This window comes from Rana temporaria, chromosome 11 (genome assembly GCF_905171775.1).
Source record: "Rana temporaria chromosome 11, aRanTem1.1, whole genome shotgun sequence".
Classification (NCBI taxonomy): Eukaryota; Metazoa; Chordata; class Amphibia; order Anura; family Ranidae; genus Rana; species Rana temporaria.
The window spans coordinates 127,383,340-127,409,153 of record NC_053499.1 but is presented as its reverse complement, the minus strand read 5'-3'; the positions used below and the strand labels follow the sequence as shown (position 1 = coordinate 127,409,153).

At 43.0% G+C, this 25,814-nt stretch overlaps 1 protein-coding gene across 1 annotated transcript in view; it reads right to left on the bottom strand.

The window, feature by feature from the left end:
- Window positions 1-2,672: 2,672 nt before the first annotated feature.
- Window positions 2,673-25,814, bottom strand: part of LOC120917650 (cytochrome P450 2J6-like) — a 34,125-nt gene continuing 10,983 nt past the window's right edge. Inside the window, exons 4-9 of the mRNA XM_040329103.1 lie at window positions 18,717-18,877; window positions 14,395-14,568; window positions 12,314-12,458; window positions 11,436-11,623; window positions 7,233-7,374; window positions 2,673-2,891 (exon numbers count right to left, since the gene is read on the bottom strand). Of these exons, the coding sequence (XP_040185037.1) occupies window positions 2,710-2,891; window positions 7,233-7,374; window positions 11,436-11,623; window positions 12,314-12,458; window positions 14,395-14,568; window positions 18,717-18,877 (992 nt within the window). The 3' untranslated portion in view covers window positions 2,673-2,709. The remainder of the gene's footprint in view (window positions 2,892-7,232; window positions 7,375-11,435; window positions 11,624-12,313; window positions 12,459-14,394; window positions 14,569-18,716; window positions 18,878-25,814) is intronic.

Genomic DNA, 25,814 nt, shown 5'->3' with positions numbered 1-25,814 from the left:
CCTTGTTATCTACATTGATACGAATTAATGACATTTTGATAGGTTATTTATATCTTGTTGATTTTTACTTTTTTATTTTCAGATCCATTATATCATAATTCAAAAACGTTGTTACACCCTTGTATTCATTATGTGCTGCTCCTGTTTCCACTGGGGCCATGTTTTCCTGCCACCATGCACACAGGCCCACCGCTTGGCGTGCTATGGGGACCTCATTTTCCTCCGGGCCTCACGGCAGGTGGAGGGGTCAGTTTGGGGTCCTCCCCTATGTCCCCCATGTGCTCCACAGTGGCCATCTCCTAATTGGCCGCCTGAGGGAGCTTTCACCTGCCGGCATCGTCCCGTGATCTTTCCGGACGTCACTGATTAACCTGCGCATGCGCGGCTTATCGTGACGTCACGCCATTTTGGCGGCGGAAGTGACGACTGGGTCTAGGCTCTGTCCTTCTGGAACGCCGGGGAGGCCACATTTGGGCTGCGTCACGGCAGCCCTATGTTCCCCCAGCGTTGAAGTGAGTTTGCTGGGGGTTTTTTTTTTTTTTCGGGGGGGGAGGAGCCCATAGGAGGACCTGTGTTGGCCATCTGACTTGTTACCCATCAGGTGTGCCCAATTATAGCATGATACTTATACTACTAGATGGACTCTTTGGGATTTTTTGCAGATCCCAGACAGCCACCACAAGGAACAGATCCCTACTGATATCTAGATAAAAGTAAGTAATGCCTGACACTTTAGGGCCTTTCACTAGAGCTCTGTTTCCTTGTATATATAATTTTTATTTCATTTATTTTGCAATTTTTCCCCAGAGTCTTTGCAATCTGGGTACTTTTCTTACCTACTCAGATTCCTCTCTGTTCCCTAATTACTTATCTTGGACCTTCTCTCTAATGGATTCCTTCAAGACAACCTGTTATTTCTTTACTTAATAGACCAGCAGGTATCCCATTTCTTGACATTTAGGTAGATTCAGTAAGAGTTAGGCCGGCTTATCAGTAGAATCTACGCCGACTTATGTTTAAGTGTATGCTCAAACAGAGATACGCTTAAACATATCTAAGATACGACGGCTTGCGCCGTCCTATCTTAGATTGCAATATTTCGGATGGCCGCTAGGTGGCGCTTCCATTGCGGTCGGCGTAGAATATGTAAATTAGTAGATACGCCGATTCACGAATGTACGCCCGGCCGACGCAGTACTTTTACGCCGTTTACGTTAGAGATAGGCCGCCTAAAGTTAGAGCTTAGCCCTACATTGAATAGTATTGTTAAGTATGGCCGCCGTTCCCGCGTCGAAATTCGAAATTTTTACGTGCGTAAGTCATCCGTGAATCGGGATTTACGTCCACATCAAAATCAATAGGCCCGTGCGGCGTACTTAGCCGCAATGCACACTGGGAAATGTAGGCGCCCGGCGCATGCGCAGTAAAGAAAAAAACTTCAAAAATGTAAGGTCAAGCCTTATTAACATAAAACACGCCCCCTTACACACATTTGAATTCGGCACCCTTACGCCCGCCCGCTTTAGGCTACGCCGCCGTAACATAGCAGGCAAGTACATTGTGAATCATGTACTTGCCTCGCTAACTTACGGCGGCGTAGCTTAAATGCCTTAAGCTACGCCGCTGCAAAGTTGCGGCAACGTACGTGAATCTAGGCATATCTCTCCTTTTTTTACCATTCACACTCCAATACATTCTAGTCCCCACTTACACTTTTTTTCATAATGCGTTTTTGCACACTTTTTTCATTCCATTTTCTCCTTACACTTTTGTCTCAGTCAATAACACTTACACTTTTCCTCACTTCATTTCACTCATCATCACAGTCACATTTCACATGCACCATCTTTACACTTACATTCTTCTCTGCACCCCACATTCACCTATCTCGATACTCTACTGGGTTTCTTTATTAATTATATTCCACACTTTATAATGCATATGCATTAAGATAAAAAGCCTTCTATGTGCACTGCAGCAGCCCCCCTAATATTTACTGAGGTCCACAAGTGTCTCAGCTGTCCAAGGTCCTCCCTCCTGATTGACTGAGATACAGGAGCGGTGCCTTTGGCTGCCACTGCCGTCAATCAAAGTCAGATAGCCAATAAGGGGAGAGAGGGGATGAGGCCGGTTCGGGGGTCCGTGTCTTAATGCACACAGGGAGCTGTGACTCGGCTTGGGTGCCCCCATAGCAAGCTGTAGGGGCACTGAACCGGAGGGAGGGGCCAAGATCACAGAAGAGGGACCCGTGAAGAGGAGGATCCGGGCTGCTCTGTGCAAATCCACTGCAACAGAGCAGGTAAGTATAACATGTTTGTAAAGTCTCGCTTTTTTTCCTATAAAAATAACAATCACTTGAAGTAAGGAGCAGCAGGATATGTTAATGCAATGTAAATTGATAAACTAAATATTTTGTAAAAAAAAACAATACAATCCAGTGTAAATAATAATAAAATCTTTTTTTTTATAACCAAGAACAGGTGCACTTAGAATTTTTTTTTAATACTCTTGCCATAGATGGCACTTCAAAAAAGTATAAAACTTTATGGTACATTTTCCAATTTTGGGATATCACTTACATTTTTTAGTTGACAAATGTGGATTATCTAGTATATTGTAAATAATAATACAACACCTTTTTTTATTGTGAATGATAACTGGGTATTGTTTATGTGCACTTTTGAGTCCTCTGAGTACATATGGTCAGTTCTATGTGCGTGGTACCAGTCTCACTTTGAAAGGCTTTGGTTTCTGTGAGATTCCAAAAACGGGGGTGAGATCCGGAGGAGACATGGGGTCCGGCCAGTGGAATTCAAATTGTGTCATCAAAGTAGTGAAAAAGAGGAAGATCTCCATCCGGGCCAGATTCTCTCCAAGACAAACCCGGGGACCTAAAGAGAAACACATGAAGATCAGATGGGATAGTAACACTAATGCCGCGTACACACGGTCGTTTTATGTGATGAAAAAAAATGACGTTTTTAAAAACGTCACTTTAATTGACCGTGTGTGGGGAAAAACGTCGTTTTATGTCTTCTAAAAAACGACCAAAAAAAATTGAAGCATGCTTCAATTTTATGTGTCGTTTTTCAAAACGTCAACTTTTACTTCACAGAAATTGACCGTGTGTAGCAAAAACGTTGTTTAAAACAACGTTTTTTCATCCGCGCATGCCCAGAAGCTACTTATGAAGCGAGCTTCAATGGAAAAACGTGGTGGAACGTAACCTCGCTTTGCTAGAACATTGTGAGAAAAACGATGGTGTGTAGGCAAAATCGTCTTTGAAAATTGAAGTTTCAAAAACGTCGTTTTTTACTTCACAGAAAATGTCGTTTTTTTTCATCACATAAAGTGATGGTGTGTATGCGGCATGAAAATTAGAGGTGCACCGAAATGGAAATTTCAGAACCGAAACAAAACCGAAATAAAAAAAATGTCAGGCCGAAACCGAAACGAAAATTACTTTTCTTTTTTCCCCCTATTTCAACTTTTTTTTAAATAATTGTATGTATTACATGAGACATTTTAATTAGCTTCATTGATTTAAAATAACCAGAATTGAAAAGCTTCAAGTCAATATAATAAAATAACCAAACTTTTATTTAAAAATTGGACACAAATACATAGTATATTAATATTAATATATAAAAAAACTTTGTGGTGCAAAACAGGAACAACAAATCCAATAATAAACTCAAACAGCAGCTCTAGACTTAAAGCGGAGTTCCGGCCACAATTTCACTTTTTAAATATAAAGACCCCTGTAATACACAAGCTTAATGTATTCTAGTAAAGTTAGTCTGTAAACTAAGGTCAGTTTTGTTAGGTTGTTACAGCATTTAGACACTTTATAAAATAGAAATTGACTGGGGCCATCTTAAGTGTGGGCTTCATGAAGCCAGACTGTATGACTTCCTGGATTTCAGCCTTGCAAATCTCGCACATGCTCAGTGCTGCACAAGCAGTGTCAGATCAGGTTTCAGCACCTGTGCTGTCCAAGTCACATGATTCATTGAGACTGGGGAGTGCACAGACTCCTGGAAAGTTACACCCATTACATTCCCAGGAGTCTGTGCGGTGTAGGTTAGGAAGCATTAAGCACCTAGGTGCAGGAAGTGAGAAGATTAACTATTCTGCCTAGTAACAACACTTTGAAGGCATCTAAAAAACAAAAACAAAATTCGTAAAGGACTAATGACATTTTTTTAAAACTACTGATGTAATGTTATATTTATGGGTGGAACTCCACTTTAAATTTGTTTCAGTGCAAATGGGCAAAATACCAAACCTGCTATTGGCTATTTCAAAATGCGATAGCCAATCGCCCACTGCCTGCTGTCAGTCAGCAGAGGAGCGGACCTGAAGGAGAACTTACTCCTTCAGCAGGCAGAGGGCGATTGGCTATTGCATTTTTAAATGGCCAATAGCAGGTTTGCTATTTTCAGTTACTGCGGTACGATTTTACCTCCGTTAAATGGTATACAGGAAGCGGAGCTGGCAGAGGCCCCGGAGCGGATCGGCCAGTGGGAGATGGTGAGGTGTGATTGGGGGGGTCTTGGGAATGGGGTGATGTGGGGGAGCAGAGATACCTCCGCAGTGCCTCAGACGTCCAGGCTGGAATCAAGTAAAAGACAGCTGCCGGCCGCAAGATTATGCCACCGGGAGCTGATTGTAAGCACGTCAAATAACTGCGGCTTAGGGGTGCAGGCTTGAAGGAATTTAGCTGTGCCCATCCCCCCACTCCCTCTCTCATTTTCAATGTGGCCATCTATTGATATACCTGCACCGTACCGGAGAATTTCCGCCGCTCGCACAGAAGGTCAGTCTGAGTGGGATCTGGGCAGAGTCACAGCAGGTGGCGGGGGCTTCAGATTGCTGGGCAGTGTTTGGAGTTTGTACTGTGGGCAGGCAGGGGAGGTGGGTCATTATCGGCAAATGTTTAGTTGTTTCGGCATTTTCCCAAAAGAGCTATTTTCGGCCGATATGTATCGGTCTCCGATATATCGGTGCATCCCTACTTAAAATGCATATTAATCCCAAATTCTTTGTTTTTAATGAGAAATTGTAAAATGTTTTATTTCCCTTCATTTTCTGTTCCAGTAACAATAGTCCCCAGGGTGAATCTCACATTTTTAGGGTCGCAGACAGTAATAACATTCTGACCCTTCTTCCAAAACTAAAAAGATAGACAATGATGGTTTAAGACAGGCATGTCCAAAGTCTGGCTCCACTGGTCATTTGGATATATATATATCATTTGTGGCCCCTAACTAATCCCAGAGTGCCACGGGGGGGGGGGGGTGACAGGGAGGGGGCGGAATGAGTGCCGACAGATTACATACAGGAGAATCTCTGGTTTACTTGGCGGACTCTAACAGGAAGTCCGTCTCCTAGGTTGCCATCGGACGACTGTTCTGTCTATCATAGGAGGTGGGACTTTGTATTGAGTAAACAGGAGAGTCTCCTGTATGTAATCTGTCAGCCTTTGTCCCGCCCCCCTCCATGTCCCCTCCGAGGCTGCAGATGGGCATCGATCAGGCTGCACTGATGACACTGGTGAGGCTGCATTCACGGCAATGGTGAGGCTGCACTCATGGCACCGGTGAGGCTCAGGCTGCATTCATGGTAATGGTGAGGCTGCCAATGGGCACTGTTCAGACTGCATTGATTGGCACTGACCCTTATTTTGCTTCACAGTTCTTTATTTAAAATGTATTTTTTTTCCTGAAACTTCCCTCTTAAAGTGAAGGTGCGTTTTATACGCCTGTGCGTGTTATACGCTGATAAATACGGTATATCCAAATAACAAACCCAAACTCATCCTTAGTCCTGAGAGACATTCGGGCATCGGTTGGGGGCCACAAAAGATATATATATATATATATATATACATATACATATATATATATATATATATATATATATATATATATATATATATATATATATATTAAACTGTATATAATATATATATATTATTTTTGTTATAGTTATTAGTGTGTATTTTCACTTTTAGTTGGCGCTTCCTTCTAGTTTTTTTTTTTTTTATTTAGCGCGGCAATCATTTCTATCTTTATATATATATATATATATATATATATATATATATATATATATATATATATATATATATATATTTTAATTAAAATATATCCAAATAACACGCCCAAGCTCATCTCTTCACCACACACAACCACAATGGCAAGAGAATTCTTGTTGGGCAGTGTATTAGTGCTCAGACAAACACACTAAGGGGCAGATCCACAAAGAAAGTACGCCGGCGTATCTACTGATACGCCGGCGTAATTTAAAATTTCCCGCGTCGTATCTTTGTTTTGAATCCTCAAAACAAGATACGACGGCATCTGGGTTAGATCCGACAGGCGTACGTCTTCGTACGCCTTCGGATCGTAGATGCAATTCTTTAGCGTCCGCTGGGTGGCGTTCCCGTCGTAATCCGCGTCGAGTATGCAAATTAGCTATTTCCGACGATCCACGAACGTACGAGCGGCCGTCGCATTTTTTTACGTTGTTTCCGTTCGGCTTTTTTCAGTGTATAGTTAAAGCTGCTATTTGGTGGCGTACGCAATGTTAAGTATGGCCGTCGTTCCCGCGTCGAATTAGATTTTTTTTTATTTCGTTTGCGTAAGTCGTCCGTGAATGGGGCCGGACGTAATTTACGTCTACGTCAAAACCAATGACGTCCTTGCGACGTCATTTAGCACAATGCACGGCGGGAAATTTAGGGACGGCGCATGCGCAGTTCGTTCGGCGCCGCGAGAGATACACTACACCGCCGTAACTTACGGCGCAAATTCTTTCTGGATTTAAACCAAAGCCGGGTAAGTTACGGCGGTGTAGCGTATCTCAGATACGCTGCGCAGGTGCAGATCTATGTGGATCTGCCCCTTAGACCGAATCTTAATGGTTCAAAAAATGTCAGGCAAAATGGTCGGCCCTCACGCATGTTCACTTAATCAAATCTGGCCCTCTTTGAAAAAAGTTTGGACACCCTGTTTTAAGACATGGCTGGAGGTGTAAAAGTATAAAGTATAAACTGTTTTTGGATACATCGCCCACAGATCTCATTAGTATGCTTTTGGCTTCAGCACAGGCAGTGAATGATCTATGTAATGCCGCGTATAAGTCCTAAGTTTTATATATTCTGTTCATCAGTACTACAAATATCTAGGACTTCTGAAGTCACCACCTTTATTGTAACTTTCTTTTACCTGCAGAGAAAGGAAGGAAAGATTCGACTTTCACTAGTTCTCCATCCTCATTCAGGAAATTTTCTGGGTTAAATTCATTTGGATACTTCCAATATTTTTCATCATAGTGTGTTGAGGACAGATCTGTGATGATGAGTGTTCCCTGGAGACACATAATTAAAAAAAAAAAAAACAGATAAATAAACTGAACCTATCACAGCTAGAAGATTTAACTTACCATTGTCCATCCAAAATTGTATGATAGGTTTTGGGTGAATATGAGTGAATTGAATCTAAACCTCAAAACAATATTTTATATATTGTAGATTACCAGAGGACGTGGTGGCTGCCTTAGTTTTAATTTTGAAGGCTAAGATCCCTTTTTAGCAAGGACAGAAAGAAACAGTTGATTCGGCCAGAAATGTCTTGGTCATTTCCTGTGAGTTAAAAAAAATGCCCCTTCCATCCAGACGGAGCTTAAATCTTTGTATCTTGGAAAACTTGAAACAACAGTGCAGAACCTTGAACCCACAATGCGGTTTTTCACGAGATGGAAGCCCCTCATGGAACACACCCTTTTAAACTAAATTCTCTTATGGCTTCATTTCAATTCACAGCATGGTATGCCAAGGCAAACCTAACTAATACCCTGGGAAGGTTGAAGAGGCGCTTGTGAATATCACCCCGAACGTTTGCCTCTTTGATACATGATCTCCTGTGAGCTTGAAAACTGTTTAGCTACAGTATATGATGTTATTGTTAGTAACATTTTTTTTTCTGTATGCGTAATTTTTTATGGTCATTTGTCATGCAATATTCAGTAGGATGCTGCTACTGGTCTCTAGCTGCGAGCTTCATCCACAAATATATCTTAAAGCACAGGTGACAAACTGGCGGCCCTCCAGCTGTTGCAGAAGTACATGTCCCATGAGACTTTACAAGGTTGACAGTTAGAATAAATGTAGATGGACTACTGATCCCAGCAAGTCCCATTGCAAATCCTGCCTGCCCTTCTGGCTGCAGCGACTTGACCCAAAACTCCCACAGTCTCTCCCTCTGGCTCTACATTCATTTCCCCTGGCATATCTCTTCCAGAGCTTTCCACTGTGCTTCCCACTCACCGACACCTGTCCTGGATCCTTCCTAAATGACTTTACTCTGGACGTGCTGACCGACTGCCTTCCAGCTCCTGCTCCAAGACACCTCTCTGTGACGTGTAAGGAAAGGCTCCCTCCCAGCTCCCGAGCTCCCCACCTGAGGTACACCCCCCCAGAAGGGGGTTCCCTCAGAGACGACAGTCTAACACTCCATCATCCAGTTCACCCAGCCGACAACTCCTCCCCCAGCAGGCTGACCATGAGTATATATAGGAGGCCTCCCCCCTGACAATTCTTTTTTGCTTTACTTATTCTTTATTAATTTTTTATCATCTTTAAAAACAACAGTTGGTTACAATCATATATCTTTTTTCCATTTCTATTTCACATATTTCATACATGTCTTCTATATTCCCCCTATATTCTGACAATTCTAGTTGGGGATTGGTCAGGGCTCCCACATGCACCCCATGTCACTCCAGCTCTCTACCCTGCCCCTTTTCCTGAACCTTCTCCCAGGAAATAGAGGAGGTGCCCAAGAGCTGAGGCACTTGTCAGTCACCTACTGTTACACTAAACCACTCCCCTGCCCCCAGATCAAAACAAACAGGCCTAGCTCACAGCATAGGCCTGCTTAAATTAACCTGGCAGGTTACACAAAAACCCACACTAGCACCTACCTAAGGTAGAGGGTGCTACACAGAGATGTGAGCCAAGAATTACATACAGCTGCCACAATAATACAAAATAAATGATGTCTCTGGCATTGGAAGCAGCAACCTTTTATAACACTGCCAGCCCAGTACTAAGGACCTGCCATTAGACTGCTGCCTCCTATGGCATTGACCCCCTGAAGTTAACTATTTTGCAGCATGTGCCCACCTCTTTTCTCTGCTGTGGCTGCTTTAACACAAGACACAGCTTCGGGATCTGCTGGGCTGGGTGGGCAGAGACTCTGTTCACTGATTGGTGCTGTCTATCCTGTTCCCATCTGCCCTCCCCCTTAACTAATACTCCCCTTGGCTGTAATGTAGAATGCCGCTGTCATCGGAGATGTGGCAGGGTCGACCGATCGGGATCGACAGGTTACCGACCCGGACTCTAGAACATGTCCCAGCTTATTTTTTTTCTTTTACGTTGTTCATGTATTTACAACATGTATTTAAAAAAGATTTAATTATTCCCCGTAATGTCTTCACTAGCTTTGTAAAATGCTTGCAGGGACAGCTGTTGGGAGCTCAACTCCTAAAAGTGTAGGTATGTTTACAGAGCTACATCCCCCCAAAAGCCCTTTCCAATAGCATCATTATTTTTTGACAAAGAAATGAATGTATGCATGTGTAGTGGGACAGAAATGGGTAGTGATAGGCGGAGTCCTGTAGTCTAGTAGGCCGGGCTAACAGCGCTGGTTGAAATTTCAGTGCAGCAAAGGCATTGGGTTGTCAACCCAAACTGAACCTTTCCCCCTAGGTTTCTGGCAGATGAACTGTTTTGTTTTTTTTGTACTTTTTTTGTACTTGCAATGCTTCTACAGGGATAACATTTAGGGAACCGTTTGTATTGCAGAAATATATTGAATATGTTTCTGTTTATTTTGCTCAGGTATACATGTTGTAATATTAATATATATATATGTGTAGGTATGTATGGCACAATATATTGTATTGCATTACCGTATTGACCAGGAATTCAGTTGAACTGTCCAAGCCAGCTGAATTCTAACATATCAAAGGTACAGAAGGCCCTAGAGAATATATATATTTTTTTTATTTCACAAGGTATTTGCGCAGCGATTTTTTAAATGCAACTTTTTTTGGGGGGGGATACACTTTTTTTTTGGCCATATATCTGTTTAATTGTGTAATTATATTGCGCAAAACCAAAAAAGTGATAAATAGGCAGCCAACACAACAAAGAAAATTGTAATAGTGAATGTGATTATAAGTGTGGCACTACACTTATAATCACATATATCTGTTTAATAACTTCACATAGTTTCACAAACAACGACAAAACATTTAAAACAAACAGTAAAAAATAAATTAAAAAAAACACCAAACAAAAAAATACAAAAGCAATACTATATTGGCAATATTACCTTCATATAAATAAAAAAATATCTACAGTTCTACATCACTATGTCTTAAATCAGATATTGTACAAAAGAACTAGAATTAAATATATAGTGATGCACCATTGTAGAAACATTTTAAGTACTTTTAACAAAGATTGCTGGGGAAGAATAAAAAGGGTGAAGGGGAATGGGAATTTTGGGAGTTTTCCCTTCGTTACTCGTAGGTTCTGAGTGGGTGATGCTTGTATTTAAAACACCCTGTACACACGATCGCATATCAGATGGAATCTAATCCGATGGATTTTTTCATCGGATTTCTGATTAAGCTGACTTTCATCAGTCTTGCCTACACACCATCAGTCAACAATCCGACCGTGCCAAAACGCAGTGACGTACAACAGTACGACGAGCCGAAAAAAATATGAAGTTCAATGCTTCAGAGCATGCGTTGCCTTGATTCTGAGCATGCGTGGATTTTTGTCCGATGGAGTTCCACACAGACGATCGGATTTGTCTATCGGTTTTTTATCCATAGGAAAAATTTAAAACATGTTAAATTTTTGGAAAAAAAAATGTGTTAATCTTATGCAAGACTACCTAGGTGTGTGTGAGGTATGGCCCGTTAACCTCAAAGGTTAAATTGTTTACATACATAAGGAAGCATTTATTGATGGTAATTAGACTTGAGGGGGTATTCCTTCAGGGAAACATTTGGTTGACCTGGAAGAACCCCTCCCTCCAGTGTGAGACTAATATTTGAGACATTCAAGCTGGCATTCAGTCAGTCTTGTCACTGAGAATATTCTCTGTATGAATATGGCACAGGTCTAGGAAAAGATGAGACTTTGAATTACTCTGTTGGATTTGTATCATCTTATGGAATTTGGACTTTATTCTGTATTGGAAATCAAACAAATGCACTCTCTGGAGAGCCTGGTGTGTTGCTGTGGAACAACCTAATTTATAGTCATCATACTAACACCTAAATATCAATTATCTGATCGGACTCCACTATACATTTATATCACTACAATACACTTGGAAGTATCTTACCTTTGGTATAGTGTATCCATTCAGCTGAACATCTTTAATGGGTGCATGAGAAACTCCTAGTGACACAACTGAAGCAAATCGCTGGACTTCTTGTAGAATAGCCTGTGTGTACGGCATCTTTACTCTGTCATCATAGTCAAGATGGTCTCTGTCTCCTCGAATGTTATCTATTTCTTCCCGACATTTCTCTGAAAGAGCAAACAATATAATACTCATACTGCAGATGTAATAAATAAAACTGAAGGCAGCATAGGTTTGTATTACTCCAAAAAAACAATTGAATTGGAGGTGGCAAAAAGTGAAAGCACCTGAGGCCCCGTACACACGAGAGGATCCATCTGCTGAAAAATCTCAGCGGATCGGTTTCAGCGGATAGATCCCCTGGTGTGTACGTTCCAGCGGATATTTATCTGCGGATATTTCCGATTTCCAGCAGATAAATTTTTTTAGACATGCTTACAAATCTATCCGCTGGAATCGGCACCAGCGGATCGATCCGGTGGTCTGTACAGACTCACCGGATCGATCCGTCCGAACCCATCCCTCGCATGCGTCGTAATGATTCGACGCATGCGTGGATATCCTTATATGACAGCGTCGCGCACGTCGCCGCGTCATCATCGCGGCAACGGCACGACACGTCACCGCAATGGTAATTCGGCGCGGATTTCAATCCGATGGTGTGTACACTCCATCGGATTAAAATCCGCAGAGGATTTATCCGCGGATACGGTCCGGCGGACCGTATCCGCGGATAAATCCTATCGTGTGTACCAGGCCTGATTGGTGGGTTGTAACTGACAAGACAGATACTTCTAGAACAAAGCAACTAGATAATAAGAGATATAAAGAAGAAAAACATTTTCAGAAGACTTTACCCTGAATGTCGGGATAGGCCATCATGTAAAGCAGACTCCATTCTAGACTGGCAGAGGTAGTTTCTGTCCCAGCAATAAAGAGATCTCCCACACATGTGAATAGGTTCTCAGCATCAAAGGTTGACTTGTGACCATCTTCACGTTCCTAAAAAATAGAGGAAGAGATCAGCTGCAGGCATCATCCCGATACCAATTTTTAGAGCTGACGTTCGGCTCTCTGCTCTTGTAAAAGCAGTCTTAGCGCCTAATTAGCTGTTGGATTGCTTTTACAAGCAGCAGGTAGAGGCATCCCCTCTCACCGCATTCCACGGGTTTCTCTGGCTCTCAAATCCCACAGGGAGACCTGAGCGACCGTCAGCTGGTGCTTCTGCCAGCTGGACAGAGGGCCGAACAAAGCCCTGATTGGCTTTGATCGGCTCTCAGCTATGGTAATCCGGAAGCGATGACATGATATCACTTCCAGTTTACCCGGATGTTTTAAAAAAAAATCAAAAGCATTTGAAAACAGAGGGCAGAGGAGAGATTTGGGGTCTTAAAGGCCCCAGATCTCTCCATAAAGAGTACCTGTCACATGCCTATTGCTGTCAGTGTAAAAAAAAAAAAAAAAAAAAAAAAACAACCACTTCAGGACCGCCCATAGCAGTTTAACTGCTACAAATTATATATATATATATATATATATATATATATATATATATATATATATATATATATATATATATATATATATATATATATATATATATATATATATATATATATATATATATATATATATATATATATATATATATAATCCACACACACAATACACCTTTATAGGAGCTCTTTACTATTCCGCATGCACCTCAGCCCCTACACATAAGGACTCATTAAAGCTACTGGATTTCATGGCGGAGCTTCATTGAGGCCAAAGCCCTCTACACACGATCGGTTTGTCCGATGAAAACAAACCGATGGACTGTTTTCACATACGCTGCGCCCATCTAATTGTATGTGGATCTGCCCCTATATATTTAATTTTAGTTCTTTTGTACAATAGATGATTTAAGACATAGTGATGTAGAACTGTAGATCATTTTTTATTTATATGAAACTAATATGAAACTAATATTGTCAATATAGTATTGTTTTTGTATTTTTTTGTTTGGTGTTTTTTTTTTAGTTATTTTTTCCTTTTGTTTTAAATGTTTTGTCGTTGTTTGTGAAACTATGTGAAGTTATTAAACAGAGCAGGAACAAAGATTGTCTCTGGACAGCCGTACTCTGAACAAATTGTAGCCTTTTATTAAAAGAAGGACAGCACTACAAGTCACAGCAAAATAAAATAAAACCTGACTGTTATTAAACAGATATATGGCAAAAAAAAAGTGTATTTCCTCCCCCCCAAAAAGTTGCATTTAAAAAATTGCTGCGCAAATACCGTGTGACATAAAAAAAAACCCACCAAATTATTCTCTAGGGCCTCTGCTTTAACCACTTGCCGAACCAGCCACTGCAGTTTTACTGTGGCAGCATAGCACGCCTGGGCGAAATGACGTTATGTTACATCGCTTCGCCCTGTGGCCACTAGGGGCGCATGCGCCCGCTGCTCGCCCCCGGAGTCGATACAGGTGCCCAGCGGGCACGATGACCATTGGGCACCTGCAATTGCTCGTGACACAGCAAAAAAAAAGGGATCTGTGTAGACACACAGATCCTGGTTCTCTCAGGGGAGAAATGACTGATCATGTGTTCATACAAAGTATGAACAGCAATCTGTAATTTCCCCTAGCAAGTCCCATCCCCCCTTCAGTTAGAACACAGAGAGGGAACACATTTAACACCTTGATCGCCCCCTAGTGTTAACCCCTTCCCTGCCAGTGACATTTTTACAGTAGTCAGTGAATTTTTTTAGCACTAATCGCTGTAAAATTGTCAATGGTCCAAAAAATTTGGCAGATCGGCACCATTACTAGTAAAACAATTAATAATAATAAAAATGCCATAATTCTATCCTCTATTTTGTAGACGCTATTTTGCGCAAACCAATCAGTATACACTTATTGTGAACATATGTAGAAGAATATGTCAAAGATTACCATATCAAGTTCTTCTAGATAGCAGTCTATGTAATCTCTGGGTTCTCCGGACACTCTGGTTCTCCTGTGTTCTTCTAAAACCGTACCAAGGAATGCAAATACTGTCTTAACATTTCTGAATATCTTCTGATGTGGCAATGGAAGATATTTCACAAATCCAAATGCATTATAGAGCTAAGAGAAAAAAGTAACAAAAGATCATTCATAGCTTCTTTTTCTTTCATGTCTCCTTTTATATTTAGATACGTTACATATAGGGCTTCTGTACCTAAAGTTGATTGATAGAGTAGAAGTGGCCATGTAAGGGAAAATATTCCTGGGTGCGTGTCACCATCTTAGTTGGTGGTACGATACAGAGCATGCAGCTAGATGTTTCCAAAGAAAAAGAATGACCACCACTTGGGGATCTGCCAGTATATTCAAGATTTTGTATTTCTATAGTGAACCCTTACATGTCCTGATTGTCCAACAGACAAACTATGCTACAATCTGTTACATCTCTTGCTATTATAAGGGTTTTATGTGTAATACCTAATTCAAAATACAGATTTAACCCTCCTGGCGGTGTTCCCGAGTCAGACTCGGGCTTGCCTCGCAGCATCCACAGACAGTGTTTACTTACCTTGTCCCTGGATCGAGCGATGCCACCGCGCTGTGTGAGCGAGCGGGTGCTCGCTCGATTCACACAGCGTCCTCCTGTGCCGCCGATCTCCATTCCCTGCGACGTTACGACGCACGGGAGAGGAGAATGGCGCCAAATTCAAAAACGTAAACAAACACAATACACACAGTATACTGTAATCTTATAGATTACAGTACTGTATGTAAAAAATACACACCCCCCTTGTCCCTAGTGGTCTGCCCAGTGTCCTACATGTACTTTTATATAATAAAAACTGTTCTTTCTCCCTGCAAACTGTACATTGTCCATAGCAACCAAAAGTGTCTTTTTATGTCAAAAATGGTTTTAGAGCAGATAGAAAACAGCGATAATAAATTATAATCACTTGCAGAATTGTGCCATAGCGATTTGTGGGGAAATCCGTCATAAAAAAATAAAAGTAATGACAGCGACAATTCTGCAACTGAGCAAATTTCAGTGATTTTGAGTTGATTACATTATTGAATAATTTTTATTATAATTATTTGTTATAATTATTTATAATTATTTATTATATTATAATTTATAATTTTGTTTTTAAAAAAAATGTCATACCCGGGATGCCTACTAGACTCTTGTTTGGTCAGATTTAAGTGAGTTATTCCTAAGAATTACAGGCCTACAGTATAAATCACCAAATTTCCTTGCAAATAATGGTACCGCTTTCAGCACCTTTTTTCTGAAAGAATCATACCGCCAGGGAGGTTAATATAGTTGCAGATCAGTTACTTTGCGTAACAGACTGATAAAATAAAACAATAATATTGGCGCACAAAAGGGCTGTGTGACTGCTTCTGTAGTGTAAATATGGGCAATATACATTGGTCCATAAAAAGTACATAAATGTCCATATTGTATGTTCCTAAAGTGCACTTGTGGCAGCCATCCTACAGCAAGCCAACTCTGTATGCAGAAAAGAGAAGAAAGCTCTCCAGGATAGGGAGGATTAAAAATGAAAATTTTACCGAAACGTCTTTATCTATTTCATACTCTTCCAATACCTGTCCCTTCCTATGCCCTCAAACCTTTCCAAAACCATGTCCTGCGATTTATCTGGCGGAACAAAGGTCCCTAAATGTTAAGACATACAATGTTCATACATAAGAAACAAGGTGGCCTGGGCGAACCAAACTTCCCTAAATATCTCTTGGCTGCACAGATTGCCCCACTAACCCCCCTTTATACGGCAAAACACGCTCCCTACCCGTTTATCACACCTTTGCCGCAACTCTTCCAATACTTGCTTTCTAGGGCTACTACCTACCAGAGGACGTACTCCACACATAGTGGTCATGCCTTATGCTTTCCAGATTCTGGACAAATGTTTTAAAATTGTTTCAAATTTTATTTACCCATTGCTTTCCCAAGGACCCATGGTGTATCGTTTTGCATTTAAATCCACCAGAGCTCACAACATCCCAATTTAAATTGGCCACTTATGTTCTATTAGCGGCAAAACAAACTATTGCAAAAGCTTGGAAACAGTTTGTTTTCATCACGGAAGTTCATTACCGCATAGACTTTTTTTTCCCCATCAATGAAAAACATACTAGTATTCTCCTAGATATGCACAAAAAAAATCCCCAAATTCTGGACCCAATACACCCACCCCTCCACTTCTCCCGGAAGCTACAAGAAGTTATAGGCACTAAATGCCCTGGGTTTCTGTCTGGAGTGTCCCCGATGTCATTCTTTTGTTCTCCTTTTCTTCTTTCTATTCTGTTCTAATTCTCTCTACCTTTCTTTTTCTTCTCTCACTCCCCTTTTCTGGGAGGCCTTGAAAACGACGTTTCTTGATTATTTTCTGTGCAAGACTTGACCCTCATATCTACTCTCAGGCCTTGTACAAATGAGCAGACATGTCCGATGAAAACCGCCTGCGGACCGTTTTCATCGGACATGTCTGCTGGGAGGTTTTGGTCTGATGTGTGTACACACCATCAGGCCAAAATCCCAGCGGACAGAGAACGCGGTGGCGTATACGACACCGACGTTCTCTGGCGTGGAAGTTCAATGCTTCCACGCATGCGTCGAATCAATTTGACGCATGCGCGGGATTTCGGGCAGCTGGTTATACGTCATAACCAGCAGACATGTCTGAAGAGTCATACTAACCATCGGACATGTCCGACGGACAGCTTTCCAGCGGACAAGTTTCTTAGCATGCTAAGAAACTTTTGTCCGCTGGAAACCTGTCCGCTCAGCCGGAAAAATGTCCGCTAGGCCCTACACACGGTCGGACATGTCTGCGGAAACTGGTCCGCGGACCAGTTTCAGCGGACATGTTCGGTCGTGTGTACGAGGCCTAATAGTTTCTCCCGGTTTACGGTCATTACACTTTTAAATCCCTTCCCCTCCACATCCCCTTTCCTACCTATCCCTGTAATAAATGTATTGTTACTGTAAACCTAACTCATTTTGGAACATACTTATTGATCTGCATCTTCACTTCCATTACTGCTTTCTAGGGCTCACAGCCGCACTTGGTACTTTTTTACAATGTTGATTACATTTGAACACTTGTGCAGGTTATACCATGTATCTCTTCCAAAACCTTAATAAAGACTTATTGAAAGTGAAACGAGAAGGAAGCGCTTCCAAGTGCAGTAGTAGAACAACTGTAGCACACCCCACATAGGAGCTGCACATGTAATGGATTCCCCACTCCTGCACAGACAGGCACACCAAATCTTCTGCTTCCTTTGTGGTCACTGATCCCAGCAATACCTCTTCAGGCCCTGCCAGCCCTCTTTCACCGGCCCTCCTGGCTGACTCTCACACCAGTCCACCTGACTGACACTGGAGATCCCTCAGGGGAAGGACTGAATATTTAAGCCCACCACTGTTTTCAAGGGAGACTGGCTACATGTGGCAGTCTCCCCACCAGTGTTGATCGACTCACTCTGTCCTCTCCTTGCTCCCGTGCCTACAAGAAAGATTCCTTCCTTGTGTCTTTGGCAGGATCTCTCCAGCACCCAAGCCCAGGTTCAAGGCAGGTCACCCCGCCCAAGACTAGGGGATACCCCTCAGATCCACGACAGCCTCCTCAACACTGCATCTACATCTTCCACCGACTTCCCTGCTGACATGGCCCATGTCTATTTATGGGGTAGTCTCAGTCCCCCACCAGCCCACTTCCGGGGATTGGCTGAGGCCCCACAAATAGTCAAAGTAGCACCTCATAACCCCCACCCTATAGTTCTAGAAGATTCTCCAACCTTCTAGACCAGGGGGAGGTATCAGAGAGAGCTGCCAAGACAAGTCATCCAGCCCTGGCTTCTAATAACCCTTACCCAATTCCTGGCCAGCAATACTGATGGTGTACACAATACTATTTACCCGTAATTACTTAATAAATACTATCAGATGTACTACAAAATATACTCCCAACAGTACAATTAATAATAAAAAATAAAACAAAGTTCATATATCTATATATAAATATAGATATATACATATATACATCTAATAGTTAAATGAGAAGAAGCAGACTGATGAGCTTATCCCATTGTCATTCCTCTCTCTACACCTATCAATATGTTCCTTCTTACATAATTTGGCTTTAGCAAACCATTTGATTGGTCAGGAGTGAATTATCTTTGCACTGCATTATTAAATACATACTTCTACTTTAGGACTGGACAACAAGAGAAGGACCTACCTGAGCCCAAAATCCAGTGGCCATCTTCATATTTTCATGGACTATATTAAGAATATCTCGGAATGTGGCATCATCATAGTCAAAGCGTCTCCCAAACACAATGGAACAGATAATATTGGATACAGCATTGTCAATAACAAAATGGGGGTCAACCAGTGTATCTGAAAATGACAGTAGTAGTTAGTTACTTATCATGGCGTCAGATAAGTATAAACCCCATTTAAATTAACACATTCTTTTTTATGTAGTCCTTATTTGCTATTTTGTCTTAGACCTACATGTAATTATGTTGCAGAATGCTATAAAATGTAATCAGTGTGATTAAATGATTGCTTTTGTGAATTATTGTCAATGCAGAAAGTTTCAATTACACTCATGGAGCTGCTCTTTCTTCTTATTTTATGATTTTTTTTTATTAGTAATTTATTTTATTTTATTTGTATGTGTTTTTTTCTTTTTTTTATATATTTGGCAGTGATTTGATTTACTTGTACAGTGTACTGCTGCTTTAAGTGGTTCTAAAACCTAAACATCTTTTACCTTAATGCATTCCCTGCATTAAGGTAAAAAATGCTTATGTGTCCCCTCACACCCCATTTTACTTACCTGAGCCCTGATACAATCCAGCACTGGGTGGTCATCACGTCCTCCATGTTTCCCTCCTTGTTGAGTGCCAAGCAAGGGTCACATGAGAGGCTTGCCCCTGGGTGTGTTCTTCTGGGCAATGCCAAGCACTTTGGATAGGGTCCCTGCCTTACACATGGGGTACCTTTACCTGACTAAACAATTTGACTCGAGTAAACTCTCCTGATGTACTAAACACCACTAGCGTCACTTGTGCATTTAGGAAAAACACGCAGGTGCCCTCTCCACCTCTCCAGCGTATCACCACTACCTCACTTCTAGTAATGGTATTTTCGTGACGAATTAACATAATGACAGAGAAAATCGACAGTCCAGGCTAAAATGCCAACATTTCCTAGGATCCCTAGTCCCAAGTCCAATACTGGTTGTGTCCATGTCTGGAATCTAGCTCAGACTTCAGCATTTCACTGGCCATCCAGATGCCCATAATGGCACCAGCAGGCCTGGCAACTTGGACCATGCCAAATCCGAACTCCTTCTTCCCTTTTCCCTCACTTCACTCCGCACCAATTCTCTCTCTCTATATCTGGACCTCCATCCCTTTTTATATCACACAGGACCAGGGGGGTTGGACCCAACAAAACATGCCAAGAAAAAACAGGAGTTACAGTTAACCCCAAACTGTAGCATTACTGGGCAGCAGTAACCACTCCCTGCCTACAACTAGATGCCCCTATAACTTGAGGGTGAGATTCTGCTTAGGAGCTGTATGACTTAAGTGCTAGCTCTGCACCTGCCAAGAGATGGATACCCTGGGTAGGGCAAAGGTCTTCCTGCCATGAGATGCCGGACGCTGGGACACCCCTTCTGTGAGTAATGGGCCTTATTTCTCTCTTCTCATGCCACACTTTTCTCAACTATGCTCGATTGTTTGTAATTTTTTATTTATTTATTTATTATAAGCAGATTAAACTTTGGGTTTAGGAGATACATTATTCCACTGAACTAGAAAATCTTGTCAACCTTGAATTCACAGTCAACTATGCAATATGCTATATCTACATGATACGCATGTAACATGACCCGTACTATCAGGTTTCGTCTGACACTATCACACTACACTACAGGGCTATTTTACTTTACTGCATTATTGGAAGGTCGGAAGCCTTTACTCAAAACTTTGGGCTTACGTCTTCTATTTTCAGGCACTCTCAGGGTAAGCCCCTTCCCATGACAGGCCACACACACACTGCCACGTACACTAGCTGTCAGACAACTGCTCTGAAGTCCAAATTTCATGCCTCGGCCTGAGGCCCCAGGTCACCCAACAACCAACCAAAACTCTTCCCACCAACTTTAAATACCTCTGAGTAAAATAAAGCAGATGGAAAAAGAGCACTGCCCAGCAACCATCTGGGTAGAACTCCCTGGTAAAGGACCTTATACACAGTCAGTTATTGATAGTAGTGTAGCTAATATGGAGCAGCCAACGCTGAGAATATAGCCAACAGAATTTAATCCCTTGGCTTGTTAGGCCATTCCCAGATCCATCCATCGCTGTAGTGACTCCTAAGCACCAAGAACCTCTGCATAATTCTCCCCACTTATTCTTACAGGCATAAACCTGGCTGCAGGGCCGTCTTACCGAGCGGGCACACCTGGGCACGGACCGGGGGCCCCAAGTGCTCATGGGGCCCCACAGTGGTGTGTCCAAGGTATGGTACGTGCCATGGGTGACGTATGAAGGGGACGCTCCTGAGTGGCTAAGTAACAAGTAGGGAATGAAAATAAAGACACACAGCCAGTTAGCCACCATTAAAGCCAATTGCCGTAATTAGTTGCTAGGGCTGCCCCGCGTCTAGCAACGGGTGACGTCACAAGCAGAGTCTCAGAGCGAGGTCCAGAAGATTGAGGCATGTAGCTAGCGGTGCGCTGCCCTCCGACTCCACCCACCTCCTCTCCACTCCTCTGGCCCTGGCGCCCAGACAAAGTGACTTGCAGCCAGGGGACTTGTTCACGCTGTGTGACCGTGTCTCCTCCAGGCTCAACCCACCTCCTTCTCTGGCCCGGCGGGATTCTGCGTTGCTGCCTGGGCTCCTTGCTGGCTCGGATCCACGGCTGCCCCTGTCCTGCCCGCAGCACAGCTGTAGTGCCGGAAACCTCTCCTTCTCTCGCCCGTGGCACGATTGTTTGAGGGGCTCCATGGCTCGAACCAGTGACCACAACCGGCGCTCACTCACCAGTCCAGAATAGAAGGTGAGGAAATGGCATAGAATTGGGAGAAGGTGACACAAGCCGGGGGCGGGCCCTGGGGACAGTAATACACAAGGCTGACATGTGGGTGACAGTAATAAATGAAGCTACAAGTGGGGGGTCAGGGGACAGTATTACTGTCTCCCTGACCCCCACTTCTTAACCTTATGTATTGCTGTCCCTCACATATCAGCTTCATGTATTAATGTCAAAGTAAGATATGGAGGTGATACAGGGGAACAACTGAGGGGATAGTAATGAAGAAGGTGACACAAGTGGGCAGTGGCGGCTGGTGCTCAAGATTTTTGGGGGGAGCAAACTAAAAAAAAAACCCTGTCAAATGCTTCCACTGTGCCCATCAAATGCCACTGTGCTGTCAAATGCTGCCACTGTGCCATTGAATGACATCACTGTGATCCCCGCCCACTCGCCGTCTTCCCGACAAATACCCTGTTTACCCTGTCTCGGTGGGGCAATGGGTAAGGGGGGCGAACGGTGTCCTCAATGTGTCTTCTCCTCTATGCATGTATCTATCCATGATTCATAGAGGGGGTGGCGCCCGTGCGCCTTTATGGATGCACCACCACTGCAAGTGTTTATTATTCATATATTTTTTTAGTAAGTAGTGAGCAAATTTGGTGTGGAAGCGCACTGGAGTATATTTATTTGTTTATAATGGAAAGACAGTAGTCTGTCAGTTTTTCAGGCGTACCTGATAGGATGCTTCATTCACCTCTATGGAGCGACGGATGTCAGTGGTGATATGTCCGCTGACATGCAATCCACTAATCCAGACAGATGGAAACCCTATTTTCCATCGATCTGGCAGATGGGATGAAAACGGACAGACAGATCTGTTTTCATCCAATCCCCCATAGAGGAGAGCGGAGCTCTGACAGGTCCGTCTCTTCACAGTGAGCAGAGACGGACCTGTCATCCGTCGGCTCAGCAGGGATCAACAGAGCGATCTCCGCTGAGCAAGCGGAGTCTGTGAAAACGGACGTGTGTGTAAAAGAGCCCTAAAGAATGGAGGTATAGATTCTGTGAAAGAGAGATGGATGATGGGACAGAGCAAGGCATGGAGGGAGGTGAGCAAGACAGAGAAATGCAATGATGAAGCAAAGGATGGAGTTATGGAAAGAATGAGGGAGAGACAGAATACTAGAGGGATGAAAGTGATGGAGGATAGAAAAGGTGGAGGGATATAGGGGACAAGGATTGTTGGATGGACAGTATGATGGAGGGAGGAACGGAGCACAAGATAAAAGGATGGAGTTGTGGAAAGATAAAAGAAGGGAGGGATAGAGCAACAGAGGGATGGAAGTGATGGAGGGTGAAGAGATTTGAGGGACCTGCAACAGAGGGAGGGATGGAGACAGGAGGTCTTAAGAATTGGGGACATACATTCTTGTGATCCTGGTTGCTACCTGGGATTGGGTTGCGTTTGGTGAGCGGGAGTGCAGGCTTATGGGGGCCCCAGTGCATTACTTTGCCCAGGGGCCCACAATGCTATTAAGATGGCCCTGCCTGGCTGCAAGATTACTCACTGGGTAGATAAAGTAGAATGTTTTGGACAAGCCTATTGGTACCAACATTATTAGTTTTTTGTGAAATTATGACGTGAATTCTCCAGACAGACTAGACAAGAGCAGGGATGGACTGGGACAATAAAGTGGCCCTGGACTTCAGCCAGACCGGCCCACTTTATTTTTCCCAAACACACAAAAAAAAAAACGTAAGTAAAAACATTCCACTGTAAGTATAAACAGGTTTTTTACAAATTACATCAGTTACTATGTCCAGTAGTGGCAGACGGTACATTGCCCCCCCGCCATGCTGCGTATTAAAAAAAAAAACAGAATGCTAGTCTGTGAGGGGGGGGGGGGGGGGGTAATGTACTGTCTGCCACCACTGGACATAGTAACTGATGTAATAATGTGATATGTCCAGTAGTGGGTGGCAGACAGTTCATTTACCTCCCCCTCCCCCCCCCCCCCCGCCCCCGCCATGCTGCATATTAAAAAAATCAGAATGACAGTCACAGTTCATAATCTTCATACATATATCACATTATTACATCAGTTACTATGTCCAGTGGTGGCAGACATCCCCCCCCCCTCACAGACTAGCATTCTGATTTTTTTTTAATACGCAGCATGGCAGGGGGGGGGGATGTACTGTCTGCCACCACTGGTCATAGTAACTGATGTAATAAGTGTATGAAGATTATGAACTGTGAGTATCTTCATACACTTATCACATCAGTAACTGTGACCAGTGGTGGCAGATTTACACGCCCCCCCCCCCCCCATGATGCATATTAAAAAAAAAATGGCAGTCATCACATCTCATAATCTGCATACATCCGATGCTAACTAAGGCATTAGTTAATAGCCAATAGGAAACTAAGCACTTAAAGGGGCAAAGGATGGTTCTATTTGCAACCCTCAGAGGGTTGTGTTGGGACAGGTACAGTGTATAGAAAGAAAAAGCAGAAATGAGTAGAGTAAAAAAAAAAAAAGTCTACACTAAACAGTCTCACTATCCACCACTCAGCAATTAACATTTTTCCTGCATATAATTTACTTCCTTTGCCTCTTTCTTAACCTTACTTGCTGCCGGAATGGTGCGGTGGTGGTGGCACTGAAGCGTACTGTACTTGTACCACGTTCCTCCTCGGCGGCGCTGGCTCCACCTCGTCTTGTAGCTTGAGGCCTCTCTCCTCGGGCTCGGCTCCTCCCATCCCCTCCCGCATACGGCCGTGAGCGTGACCCCTGAGATACGTCACGCCGCTGGGAGGTGATCAGGGCCGCTCTAAACATAGGAGGAGGCGGAGCCGGAGGGAAGTGGCAGGCCAGCGCAGCTTGATGGACGCGGCCAGGACGCCGGTTATTGGCTGACGGCGCCGCCGACGCCGGGTATCTCGTAAAGCCATGTAAAGAATACTCAATCGAAAATGACAGTGATTGACAGCCAGCCGGCCCAATTATCCGATCGGCCCACCGGGATTCTCCCGGTACTCCCGATGGCCAGTCCATCGCTGGACAAGAGTTTATTCCAGAGCAAGAAAATAGGAAACTCCAAGCAAAATCTAAAATTAAAAGTCAGTAGCTAGCTATACATATTATAGCTTCTGACTGAGATACAGATACTTACCAGACTGGAACTCAGCACTGTCTTACCCAGAGCCAATACTTTTCCAGGCTATGGATCTCTGGTGCTGCCATCTTGGATATGTGAGCTGGATGTGACTTTCTGAAGTCTAGCAGTCAATATATTGTGGCAATATGAGACTGGTCCCACAGCCTCCTGACATTTATGATGTGTCCGAGGAGGCTGCAGCCAGGGAGTGGGTTTGCAAAGCTGAAAAAATTCTTCCCTAGGCCACAAATAGGAAAACGGGACCAAGTACAAAAAAAAAAAAAAAAAACATCTTGGTTAAAGGTGGTGGGGGTGGAGTGGATGAGTGGTGATTTCACTTTTCAGTGAAGGGCTGCCTTCTGCTTATATCAGAAATCAAAAGGTCTGAAAGCTACAGATATTTTCTACTGCAATGACAGATTCAATTTAAATGGCTGCAAATATTTAGTCTGTGTTCAATGTGCTTACACCCAACTGCTCCCTGTGCACAGTGTCCCATATTCAGAATATATCATAATGTGCAAAGGGCATCTAAAGGGAACTTTGAACTTTACCCCAAGATGCTTAGTAATAGTGATTATATAAAAAAGGGGGGGGGGGGAGACTTTTACAGATAACAAAAGCCTACATCCCAATTCTATCTCAAAATTGTGGATTCACACTGAAGGCATCAAAACTATGAATTAACACATGTGGAATTATACATAACAAAAAAGTGTGAAACAACTGAAAGTATATTTCATATTCTAGGTTCTTCAAAGTAGCCACCTTTTGCAGCAGACACATCTCTAGAACTGTTAAGAGGAGACTGTGTGAATCAGGCCTTCATGGTAGAATATCTGCTAGGAAACCACTGCTAAAGAAAGGCAACAAGCAGAAGAGACTTGTTTGGGTAAAGAACACAAGGAATGGACATTAGACCAGTGGAAATCTGTGCTTTGGTCTGATGAGTCCAAACTTGAGATCTTTGGTTCCAACCCCCGTGTCTTTGTGCGATGCAGAAAAGGTGAACGGATGGACTCTACATGCCTGGTTCCCACTGTGAAGCATGGAGGAGGAGGTGTGATGGTGTGGGGGTGCTTTGCTGGTGACACTGTTGGGGATTTATTCCCCCAAAAA